Source organism: Manihot esculenta, chromosome 3 (assembly GCF_001659605.2).
Source record: "Manihot esculenta cultivar AM560-2 chromosome 3, M.esculenta_v8, whole genome shotgun sequence".
NCBI lineage: Eukaryota > Viridiplantae > Streptophyta > Magnoliopsida > Malpighiales > Euphorbiaceae > Manihot > Manihot esculenta.
The window spans coordinates 9,929,867-9,943,422 of record NC_035163.2 but is presented as its reverse complement, the minus strand read 5'-3'; the positions used below and the strand labels follow the sequence as shown (position 1 = coordinate 9,943,422).

Below are 13,556 nucleotides of genomic sequence, written 5' to 3'. Positions count from 1 at the left end.
AATTTTTGAATATTGTAATTTTCAAATTTTAAAAAATAAAAATAGATTTTAAATAAATTTTATATATAAATAAATGAATTTCATTTATTTTTATATAAAATTTATTTATGTTAGATTATATATATTTAATATATATATAATTATTAGATCAATAATTAATTTTAATAACTTTATTTAAAATTATACGTGGACTGAAATTACTCAAAAGATGACAATTTTTATTTAATAATTATAAATAAGACAACAACTCAATAAGATTTATATAGTTTAGGCGGTAATTCAATTCAATCAAATCATTTATTGATGTATTTAAATAAATATTTAATAATAAGATAATTTTATATTATGCAAAAGAAATTATTTTAATTTTAAATATTACTAATTTTAATATTATTTAAATACTTTAAAAAATAAAATAATTAATTTACCTATACTATATATTATATATAAAAATGAAAAGGAGGAGAATAATGGTATTTTCATAGTGCTTTTAAACCTTTAAATTATTTAGAATAACATTTAATTATTTAAGTATTTGATAATTTTATTTTTTAAAAATTAAAATTTAAAATAGATTATAATTTTATTCTCTAAAATAATTTTAGTTAATTAAAGAAATTTGAATAAATGATAAGTGATTATTATTTATTTTAAAATAATTATCATTATAAATGATGAGATATAATTATGTTTTTAAATTATAATTATTTTTTAAAAATCTAATAACAAATAATTATCTTTTATGAAAATAAGATTTTATAAATTAAATTTGAAAATTTTTAAATAAAAAATTGATTTTAATTTAATCAATAAAACTATAGTTTAAATAAAATGAAATTCATTATTTATTTCTTATAAAAAGTTATAAAATTATTTTTATTTATTTTATTTTATTTTTTTCTTCTTCCTCCTTCTTTCTAGATAATTAAAAAATTTTAATGAATAATAATTTTAAAAATTTTAAATAAAAAATATAATAATGGACATTTTAGACATTTCTATTATTCTCTTTACCCACATTTATATATAATATAGAGTTAAAAAAAATTAATAACATATTTATATGCCTCTGCCAGATCATCAAGGACCATGGAGAACGACCAGTCCCATCCGGCTTTGCTTTAGACTTCTACCAAATCAAATATATTGAATTGTGTTTATAGCATAGATAGGCATACTTCTTTTGATTATTTCATTGTTTCAGGCACGCAAAACGAAAACTTTTTCATTTTTTTAGAAAAATTTATTATTTAGTTTCTAAGTATTGTTATTATTAACAAGTCAGTCCCTATATTTTTAAAAATTTATTAAAACGTTCTTATTTTTTCTCTCCATCAGCGAAATAGTCCTTCCGTCTATTTTTACCGTAAAAAATTAAATTACCCCATTCTTTTCCTCCTCCTCCTTTTTCTTCATCAATTCTTCCTCCTTTTGCATCTTTTTCTGCTTCTACTTCTCCTTCTGCTTATGCTTTTTTTTTCTTCTTCTTCTTCTTCTCTTTCTTCTTCTCCTTCATCATCATCATCTTCTTTTTCTTTTTTGAGGAGGAGGAGGAGGAGGAGGAGGAGAAGGAGTATGGACTATTTCGTTGACGGAAAGAAATGATAAGGACGTTTTAATAAATGTGAGAAAAGATAGAGATTATTTCGTTGACAAAAAGAAACAATAAGGACGTTTTAATAAATATGAGAAAAAATAATGACGTTTTAATAAATATGAGAAAAAATAAAAACGTTTTAATATATTTCTGAAAATATAGAGAGTGACGATTTCATTGACAGAAAGAAATGATGAAGAGGGACTATTTCGTTGACGGAAAGAAAAGATTAGAACGTTTTAACAGATATGAGAAAAGATAGAGACTATTTCATTGATGAAAAGAAACGATAAGAACATTTTAATAGATATGAAAAAAGATAAAAATGTTTTAATAGATTTTTAAAAATTTTAGGACTGACTTGTTAATAATAGCAATATCCAAAGACTAAATAAGATATTTTATTTGAGTATAAAATTAGATTTTAAAAATTTTCTCCCTCATCCTTTATCTAATTTTAACGAAAAAGAGGACGAAAAACTATTTCATTGACGAAAAAAACAAATAATTATATTTTAACAGAATTTTAAAAATACAGAACTGACTTATTAATAATATCAATACTAAGAAACTAAATTATAAATCTCTTTTTTTTTTATAAAAAATAATTTAAATGAATTATTCATAATATAAATGATCCTTTTAGAACAAGTTAAAGAAAAAATACAACGGATAGCATTTCTATTGAGAAACTTATGAAAAATAAAAAAATATATTTTATAAAAATATAAATTATTTTCCGTAAAATAAACAGAATTTTAAACTCTAAATCTTTACTCAAAGTTTTCTTCATACGTCAATATTTTAATATTAACATTTAACATCTAATATTGCACTCACGGATTTAATATGCTCCGTTTCAAAAAAACATTTAACATTATAACTGATTAACTAGTTACTTAACAATTATGTTTGCAAATCAGGATTTCTACTAATTTGCCTTATAATTCCAAATATCATTCCATAAGAGAACTCATTACATAGTATGACAGAAACTTAACATTACTTTAGACAATCCGTAGCACATATACAGATAAAACCTAAATAAACATATGAGGTTTCTGATCCTCCAACTCTAGATAGTTATTTGATCTAACTAATGCCTTCTCGCTTAGGAAGGAATCATATGAAACGACATAACAGATGCACCAGACAGAATCTGCAAAGAAAAAGGAAAGCAGATTAGAAAAGGAAAGAAATCAAACATGTAACTATCCATCTCAAGAGGTTCATGGTTCACACAGTATGGGGCAGCTTATAGAGTAAGGTGCCTTAGTGCCTTCATCCAGAACTTAAGAAAAAAGGCAGTTGATGAAAAATTTCAAGATGTGCCTACCCGTGATTTGAAGAGAATTTATCTTCCTCCGGTTTCAGTCAACTGCACATTGAAGAAAAGTTTTACTCAGCATGATTTTAGACAGGATAGTTACACGACGGAGGTCTAACATAGTGGTAATAGAGTTGTCGTCTTCAGGACTGTGAAATCTTAAGTTTGAGTGCTAGTAGAAGCCAATGTATGATGTATCCAGAAAAAAAGTTTAGATTTCACGATGGAAATGCAACTAAGTCCCATCCCATCAAATAAATTAATAGAAGAAGAATGCAGTAGAATTTCCCCAGTCTGCAGTCTTGCCAAGTTAGATCTAACTGGGTTAAAATTACTTAAAACCTTAAATTCCAGATTGAAGTTACATGCAGTACCTGAAAGTTCAAATTCAAGCATAACGAGTTACACCTTGTGGATTAAAATTTTAATTTTGCTGTCAACATAAAAGCAAATTCAAGTACCAAATAGATATTCATCAGGTCTCCTACTTCATGAACACTATAGAGGCAAGTTTACAAATAAACCCAATTCATACTAATTAACAGATAACGGGTATGCAAAAATTGAAGGTTCTAAAATGCTAAATGTGAAAGGAACCAAGCAAACAAAGTAATATAGAAACAATAATAAAGCGTCAGAAAATTAATAATTGCATAATCTAGGTGATTAACTAAGCAAAAGCAAACAGCCTTAATAATATACACTTAGCAGCAAAAAGAAGAGCATTTCATCATTGTTTTGGTCTCTTGAATCATGATTGACTCGGCATGCCCAAACATTTGCTTTTCATGCATTGGCAGATCAAAACAGCTCAAAAAGGCAAATTATACGTAATCATTTTTCACATCCAATTTTAACAAAAGCTAACTACACGGCTGCACCATAATAGAAGCCTTGTACTGTTTGTTACAGGTATCATACTACCCAATTATCTCAAAGCTTAAAAAATCTGAAATTAAATGCAAAAACCCAAATTAAAAAACTTACATAACCTAAATTACACTTCAAGCTATCTTCCGTTTCTTTTTTCCTCATTTTGTGGGTAATTTATTTTTATCCAATCAAGGAACCCAACAGCTAGAAATTGATAATTTCATCCCCTTAAGAAGCAAAGGACACTCCTTGAAGATTCCTAATCCTTGTGAGCTGTGACCCCACCAGCTACCAACACTACCCACTAAAATAATGCCAATCTGATTATTCCATTTTGAAAGCAGCAAAATCAATAGAATAATTCTGATATTTAAAAGATAACCAATAAAGAATTAGTTTAAAAGAAGAAATTGCATAAACAGCTAACCAATTAGAACACAACCAATAAACGAATTAGAAAATCTCTCTTTTTCTATTAAACAAACAGGTGAATTTGCATCGCTTTCAATGTAACGGTAAGCGAACCTCTCATGGGTTATGAAGCTGAGTGCTTGCCCTCGCACTCAGGACTTTCATTGAATTTCTTCGATGGATATTTAGCAGTAACCATACCCACTTCAAACACCAAATTCTCACCATTAGCCCTAATCCCAGTTATAGACCACCATTTAAAGAATGCCCGGACCCGAATACCATCCAGCTCCGCGATCTGACCTTGAGCAATCTTGCCGGTGACCTTTTTAGAGTAGGTAGCCAAGTAGTTATCCGGGGGCAGCGTGACTTTACACGCGCCGCCGAAGTCGATAGAGAAGACACCAGAGGGCGAATCGAGAGTGTAGTTGAGGACGGAGGAAGGAAGGAGACCGATTGGGAAGCCGTAGTTGGTGAGCTGGACGTGGGCAGCTGTTGGCGGGTACGGATTGGGGCTTTCAGAGGAGGAGAGAGCAGTGAGAAGGAAGAAAGAGAAAAGAGAGAGAAGTTTCGCCATGGCTGAGCGGCGTCGTTTAAGGTGAGATTTGTTTTGTTTTGTTATGTTGGTTGGGAGTTTCAGCTTTGTCTTGGAAAGGGGCTGAAAGGGTTGGCTGGAAGAAAAGGTCGAAGATAAGAGAGATATGATTGATGTGTCGCTTAGATATTTGACCATGTAAACCGCCAAGACAACGCCTTAATCGTACCGGAGATTTACAGTTTCATTTTGGTTTAATTACATTTTCTTTTTTATGCAAAGGATAAATTTGCCCATGCGCTATAAAACAAAGATTAAAAGTGTCAAATTTTATGATTTTCTTAATTAATAATTATTTTTTAAAATTTTAATTTGAGATTAAATACTAATATTTAATGTATTTATAATTGATGTTAAGAAATTTATTATGTTATTTTGTTATTTAAAACAGTGTCCATTTTAATTTATATTTTTTAATGGTAAAAAATATGTCAAATTTAAATTTTAAATATTGTGAAAATAATAATAATAGTGTTTAAAAAATATTTTCAATGTGAAAAATAATTATTGTTTATAAAATAAATACGTAACATCTTATCATTTCGATATTTTATTAAATAATTTTTTTCATGATTTACTTTTTAATTAGAGTATTTTTAAAACATTATTAAGTTCATCATATTTCTCTATTTTTGTTAAAATTTAATATATTTATTCCTTTTCTTAACCACATATAAAAATCTTATATAATTTGCTTATAAAAATCTTATAAGAGGAAGTAATCAATAACAATTAATTTTATATATTTTCACTAAAATCATATATTCACCTCTTTAAATAGAATACATATATTTTTTGAAATTCATTTTTTTATTTTTTTATTTTTTGAAAAATTTCTATATTCATCCATTATTTATGATTTTAAAGAAAAACAGAGAATGAGAATAAGAGAGCTTAATAAAATAAAAGCTTACTAGTGTTCGGTTTTTAAAATCAAAATTAGGAGCACTTATGATAATGAGCGTTCAGTGGTTAACATAAATGAAAATGAGCAAAACTCTAATGATCTTACTTATCAGGATAATGATATTTCAAGAACTCAAAAAATTATATCAATTATCAAACTTGATGATTCCGTAATATACTTGATTTTAGTCTTATAGTTGAGGTAAATGTTAATAAATTATAATATGTGAAACAATCATTTAGAAAGGTGGACGAGGAAGATGAAAATGAAAATAAAGAGGAAGAGAAACCTAAAGAGTCAGACGATGATAATTCAAACGATAATAGTATAGATAATGATGATTACGTTAAAGTGGAAGATGACGATAATGAATGATATATGCCTTGGAACCTAATATTATGTTATTTCTTACTTATTGTATAATTGTGTTATAATCTGGGAAATAGAGGTATAAGAGGAACTGGGATATCTTTATACCAACAAACTCGTGTGATCGGCAAGCGATTAGATTGAAGAGAAATATGCAAGTTATCTGAAGCTTTTTATTATTGATGTTATATGTATTATTACTTATAATTTTCATTATATAAATTTCATATTGCAGCCTTTTAGATGCTACAGTTTCTATATCAATTACTAATTGCTTAAAAAGATGCACTATACTACTTCATAGAAAACTTAGTCATAAAATACCTGAAATGACAAAAGACGAGCTATTCGAAATTTTTCATGTAAGATATAAATAATCTCCTTAGATTCCATTTATCAAATGTATGATAAATATTATAAGCCTATTAAATTTAGTAAGTTGTGAATGATTATGATATGCAATTAATTTATTGAAAATTTCTTGCTATCTATAAAGTCATTATTTATAGGATAAGAGTAAAGAAAATTGAGTCCGGCTTGCTTGGAAAAAAGATTAGCAAGGAAAGATCGTAAGATATTCGAAATAAAGTTACAAATGAGACACTGCATAAGCACAAAAAGAGTGATATTGCTTATCTACACGATTTGGGATCAGATTAGATGGAGGTGAAAATATGGAATGAACTTATTGCTCATTGGAGTACATTAGAGTGGAGGAAAAATTTAAAAACTGGTAAAGTTAATCGAAACATAGAAAAAAAATGAGAGTATTATGAAACACTCTAATAGTTCAGTAAAATTAGAGGTTCATGAGGATTGATTAGTATAATTCTATTGGTTTTTATTTGTATTTATACAAATTAGTTTTTGGATAAATGAGTGGGAATTATTTTTGCAATTTGTGTTGTGTGATTGTTTCTTTTTTATAGGTAAAGAAGGTAGATAGACCACCAACTCAAATTTTAATTTTTCATACAACTCACAAAAAAAAAGGGACTCAAGTTATCATCGTTGAAGAAAAATCCCGACGAGTTAATGTAAGTTAATTTTTATATATTTATTTTTATCACTTTATTTTTCTATATTTTATGTTATCATTAATTTTATATGGTTAATGAGTATTTATTGTATTACTTCTAATAAGAGAGCTTATTTAAATGCCATTGTTGAGAATTATGATTATAATTCTAAAAGCCAGACTACTTTTGATGTAGATAAGTGAATTAAAATTTTTGAGAGTGATAAAGGAAGGTTATATGGTTTTGGATCTTCTGAAATTGTAAATCCCAAAATCTCACGCACATTAGCTTATTTTGGGGATTTTCTCAAACTATTAGAGGAGATGGCACAAATACCAGAGAAAAATTAGATCAAAATAAAAGAAGAGATGGAACAAATACGAAAGCATGTGTGAATGTAGATGCGAGAGAAGATAAAAGGAGGAGAATATATCGACATTGAGGAATGAAGAACTTCATCACATCTCACTACTTCATACTTCACTTTTCTATCAAATGTTCTACAAATTGCTTATGGTGTTTGTATACTATTGCTTTTACACATTATTTACTATTGATTTCTTCTAAACTTTGTATTTTATGAATATTGTTAAGTATTTTTATTTTGGTATTATGAATAAAAAAGTATTATTTACAAAGATTTATTTTTGTTAAAATTTTAAAATTTTTTAATTGATATTTTTATTTTAATAGTATTACTATATATTTTAATGATTTAAAATAATAAATTTTTAATGTTTAAATTAACTAATATATCTTGAATTTAAATTTGAATTATTATTTTATTTTATTATTAGTATTAATAAAAGTTTTAAAATATATAAAGTTTTACTATGTATTTAATGGATATTATATTATATTACAATTTATAGGTAATTATATTTTAAAACGAACATACGTCCAAAAATTTAATAAAATTTAAAACATAAATTAAAACAATAAGTTAAATAATAATTATAATAATTTTATATATATGAACATACAGTGAACTTCGCATTAAAAAATTTAATTTAATGTATTAATCTAATCATAAAAATATATATAAAATTATTAAAAGTTTGAAATTCTTTAAGTTCATTAAGTATATTAATTTTATAAAAGTAAAAGTAGAACTGAATAATAATAAATTTTTATATTTATTTATAATAATATTTTTATAAAAATAAACAAAGTTATATTTACATAATTAATTTGTTAGATAAATACTCATGGTAGATTATTTGTCACCAAACATTTTAGTCATAAACCTAATATATATTAGTGATAGTTTTATCTCGCTAAATCCTATTAGCGATGGATAAAATATTTGTCACTAAAAATATTACTTTTATAGTTTTTTTTTAATACTTGATTTCTAATTTTAGTTAGTTATTTTTATGAAATTTTGTTTCAGAATAATTTTAAATTTTAAATATTAAAATAGTTATTCAAATAACTTATTTTTAAATATAACATTTGATATGACTCGACACTTATGTATTACATGGTGGCAACCTTTTATTGGTTCAAGTGGATACATCTTTGTAATCGGTATGTTTGGATGTCTAAACTGGATCACTCGAAGATATAGAGTTGGGGATAACCGTATCTAGAATGTTCGGTATTGATAAAGACCAGCCCAAGAGAGTTGGCATTGTCTTTATAGATTTTCTTCATTATCGTTGAAGGTTGTTACAGATTAATTTTTATAATTTCAATTATCAAGACTTATTCACTAGCCGGTACAAACCGAATTCTTATGAAAAATCACCAACTAGCATCATCTTTTTACAATATAAGAGAAAATCCAAACATAGGTTCAAGATACACATTCTTCTACTTACTTGTATTGTTCTCAATTATTATTTCACTCGCTTCATTAATCAGATTACTGACTTGAGCGTCAGAGTGGTTATCTCTAAGCACCGGCCACCTCACTTTTATTTTCTATAGATTGCCAGATCATATTGAGAACATTTTTGGCAATATCATTTGGTTCTATTATCGAGATCCATTGAATTTCTTAATCATTTGGGAAAATCCTACTATTAAGCTTTCTCTTTACAAACCAATTTTTTCTTTAACCATTCTCCAAATGGCTAAAAACTCATGAGTAGTTACCAAATCCACTGCCAATAGGGGAGTTATCGTCTCTTTCATGCTAGGAAGTGGACATGACACTCCTCCTGTGGCCGTGAAAGTAGACCTTAATAACTTAAATAACGAATAAATGGTGCGATACATCAAAATGCTGCAAGCAAGTCTTGAGTAATATAAAGCTTGGGAGGAAGCTTCCTTTAGGGCTCCTAGGGTAAGAGAAGAAACTTCTTTGGAAGCACTAAAGACTCGGAAGGAGATGGTGCATATTCAATCAAAAGGTAAGACTAAGGTCGAAGATGAGGAGTCATCAGATGAGACTCCAAGGACGTAAACTAGAAGCTGGTGTTTACCGTCCAGAAGTACCTGAAAGAGCAAGAGGAAGACTATAGCCTAGGCGATGCTTTACCCTTATCTGAAGAGGTCTTAGCAGAAACTTTTCTCCTAAAATTCAAGCTATCCAGCTTGGACAAATATGATGGGACGGTGGACCCTAGGATCCATTTGGCTATTTTCAAGATTACAATGTAGCTTCAAGATCAATGATTTTATACTGTGCCGAGTCTTCCCGTCCACTCTAAAAGGTTTGGCCCAAAAATGGTACCAGCACCTAAGTCCAGGTTTTATTAACAATTTTACTCAACTTGCTGCAGTTTTTAAGTCTAAGTTTATTACACATATATCTCCTAAGAAATTCTCCTCTGACCTCTGAAAAATCCGATAAGGTAAGGGCAAGTCTCTAAGGAGATTCATTTCATATTTCAATGCTGAAACTATACAGGTAGAAGATTTAAAGCATGAAATAGCATGTGAAACCTTGAAAAAGGAAACTCAAAATATATTGTTCATAAACTCCCTTATTAAGAACCCAGCAGCCACTTATTAGCAGTTGATAGACAAAGCTCAGAAGTAGATATGGCTGGATGATGAAGTTCAAGCATTGAGAGAGGACAAGAAACTGGGTCAGAATAAGACTCATAAGTCAGATAAGCAAAGTTATGAAAGCGAAAGGAGTTAGCTAGTGTCATGTAGTAGGGATGACTGAGTTAAGTTTAGAAATTATAAGCTATTAGATGACTCACAAACACACATACTTATGTGGATCAGGAAAAAAGATAAAGAAGTCAAATGGCCTTGCAAGCTTAACCCAAACAAAGCAAGCAGGCGAGAAATAACAATGTATTATCGATTTCATAAAGATCATGGGCATATTAAAGAAAAATGCAAGCAAGTAAAACACGAGATTGAAAGACTCATTAGAGATGGAACTCTAAGGAGGTCTACTAGAAAAGATATTGAAGAAAGGAGATCAAAACCGAAGGTAAGAGCATCGGTCAGTTCTAATGAAAATGTACCTATAAGGGTTATTCACATAATTGTAGGGGGTCGAGTGGCAACTAAGGAACAATCACTTATCAAGATGGGTATTTATAGAAATAAAATGTCACAGTTATTTAATTCTAGAGTCAAATCTCGAGTCTTTAATGTAGGGGGCCTAGTCCTTAGGCGGTATAATGTAACAAGTGAGATTGACGGGTCTGCTAAGTTGAGAAAAAACTGGAAAGAACCATATAGGATCACAAAAGTTATTTATCTAGATGCTTATAAGTTGGCTAAGTTAGACAGTCGTGTCATTTTTAATTGTGTTTGCGCCAGAATCATTTGGAATGATGGCTTGTCAAAAGTACGAGTCAAAATAATTTAGGCAATTCTTATCAAAAAGTGCCATAAGGAGGGTTACTGCCAGCGATTCTCTAGGTTTTAGTTCTTTAATAAAATAATTCAGGCAATTCTTGCCAAAAAGAACCACAACGCAGTTACTACCAGGCAATTCTTTGGGTGTTAGTCCTTCAATAAAATAATTCAAGCAATTCTTACAAAAAAGCCCCACAAGGCGGGTCACTGCCAAGCGAGACCTAGGTGTTAGTCTCTTAATAAAATAATTCAAGCAATTTTTGTCAAAAAGCGCTACAAGAAACTGCCAGGCGAGATACCGGGTGTTAGTCCCAGAAAATGATTAAACTCAATCTTTTGCCAAAAATGCCATAAGGCAGATAACAGCTAGGCGTGGCACCGAGTGTTAGTCTCATAAATTATTAAAGGACATTTTTTTCAAAAAAACACTACACACCAAGTAACTGACAGGCGAGGCACTGGGTATTAGTCTCAAAAAATAATTAAAGGCAATCTTTTATCAAAATGCTATAAGGCAGCTAAATGCCAAGTCAGACACCGGGTGTTTGTCACATTAATTATTAAAGGCAAATTTTGCCAAAAGAACATCACAAAGCAGGTAGCCATTAGGTGAGGCACCAGATATTAGTCTTCAAAGACAATAATTAAAGGTAATCTTTTGCCAAAAATGTCATAATGTGAATAACTATCAAGCGAGTCTTTAGATGTTAGTCCCAAAAGACAATAATTAAAGGTAGTCTTTTGTCGAAAATGCCACAAGGCGGATAATTGTCAAGCGAGTCTTTAGATGTTAGTCTCAAAGGACTAAATAAAGATAGTCTTTTGCCAAAAATGCCACAAGGTGAGTAACCATAAGGCGGGTAATCGCTAGACGAGTCTTCAGGTATTAATCTCATTAATTATTAAAGGTGATTTTTACCAAAGAACTTCACAAGAAGGGTAAACGTTAGGCAAGACTTCAGGTGTTGATCCCATTTGACAATGTTTAAAAGCAAATTTCTAGCCGATAGATAAGCATTCGAGCATTAAATCTTTAAGGATGCGAAAAATGAAAGGTTGTTTGGTTAAAATCAAGCCACTAGAATGTCAAGGCTGGATGTTAATCTTAGGTATCTTTTATTTAGCCAAATTTTAAAGTCTTTGGGCGTTAGACCCTTAAAAATTATGGTTATCAAAGTTCTTGCTTGTTTATGCCTACTGCTTGGCGAGGTTATGAATATCAAAGCTTGTTAAAAAAGGCGATAGCAAATTTTTCAGACAAGAAACAATGATTAGTTAAAAAAGAAATACTTTCATATATTTTTTTATACAAGTACAGTTACAGGGTACGAGCGTCTTCAATATCCTCCTCCTGAATTTCCATTACATCCTCGTCCATATTGATTATAGGATTCTCGGGAGAAGTTTGGTTGGCAAGGTAGTGGACCTCTCTCCTACATCCTCAATTTCTTCTTCCTCATCATCTTTTAATACCCGGCTAGAGTCCGGCATCAGAATTCTACCTTCCGATGGAGTTTCGGATGTCGGAGGGCTCTAGAAGGGTGAGAGTGATGTTTTTCTACCATGTTTTGGTATGTTTCATAGTTTTAACGCATAAGGAAATGCGGTTTTTGAATGAAATGAACCAAGGCAGAAAAGCCAGGTTCGGCCGCCGAAGTTGAGGTTCGGCCGCCGAACATGCATGGCTTTCGGTTTCACGTGTGGCCGCCGAAGGTGGTCTGGCCAGCCACCTATAAATGGCCCTCAGTCGGTTGAAAGGATAAACATCACCGTTTCTTTCACGTTCTGAGGTGAGACCCTGTCTTTTGTGAGTATTCTTTCATGTTTTCATCCAATCTTGCAAAGATGTGATTAGTTTTTATGGTATTTTGAAGGTTTTAAGCTAAAAACTCAAAGTTGTGAAGTTTGGAGAGTTTGAAGGAGAGGTGCTCCAAAACTCCACGTTAGGATCGTTCATCTTCTTGGTTTCAAGAGGTAAGTGAAGATCCTGAGCTTGTTTTTATGTTTTCTGAAGGTTTTATGTGGTTTTGGGGGAGAGTTGCATGAATAGGGTTTTGTTTGTGAGGTTTTGATGATTTTGGGAGTAAAGCTTGTTTCTGTGTTGTTTGTGTTGTGTGTTTGGGGTTTTAAGGTAGTTTCTGACCCCTTTGAGCATATACATGAGTGTATGCAAGTTAAGGGATTGAGGTGTTTGAGTTTGGAAGAGGTATGTGCTTTTGGCGAGAGGCAGAGCAAGTTTCTGCCTTGTGGATGAACTCAGGTTCGGCCGCCGAAGGTACATTCGGCCGCCGAACCCATGAGGAGGTGGCTTCGGCTGCTCAAGCTTGCCCTCGAGCTGTTGGACTTTCGGCTCTGGAGGGGAGTTCGGCCGCCGAAGGTTAGAGACTTTCGTCTCTGGAGTGCCTTTTGGCCTCCGAAACTTGCCCCCGAAAGGGTTCGGCTGCCGAAAGTAGAGATTCGACCGCCGAAGGTGCTTGAGTTTCGTCTCTGGAGAGGACTTTCGGCCGCCGAACCTGCCGCCGAAAGTGTCCTGTCCAGCTTTCCTTTGCATGCTTTGCATAGATGTTAAAGTGAGTTTAAGGGGATTCTTGGGGAATTTCATAGAGTTGTTCATAAGTTAGTTTGGTCCCTCATTTGAGTTTATCTGTACTTACACAGACCAGAGGAACCAGAGAGAGCAGCAGTGA

At 30.7% G+C, this 13,556-nt stretch overlaps 1 protein-coding gene across 1 annotated transcript; it reads right to left on the bottom strand.

Annotated features, from left to right (window-relative positions):
- Positions 1-2,522: 2,522 nt before the first annotated feature.
- Positions 2,523-4,911, bottom strand: LOC110610581. Its single transcript, XM_043954551.1, has 3 exons — positions 4,323-4,911; positions 2,934-2,975; positions 2,523-2,756 (listed from the first exon to the last, which is right to left on the bottom strand). Exon 1 carries the CDS (start codon positions 4,783-4,785, stop codon positions 4,333-4,335), a length of 453 nt encoding a protein of 150 aa, XP_043810486.1. The 5' UTR covers positions 4,786-4,911; the 3' UTR covers positions 2,523-2,756; positions 2,934-2,975; positions 4,323-4,332.
- Between the last annotated feature and the right edge of the window lie 8,645 nt (positions 4,912-13,556).

What these genes read in the sequence shown, in the direction of transcription:
- LOC110610581 (XM_043954551.1), bottom strand. Translation starts at nt 4,785, where the DNA reads ATGGCGAAACTTCTCTCTCTTTTCTCTTTCTTCCTTCTCACTGCTCTC.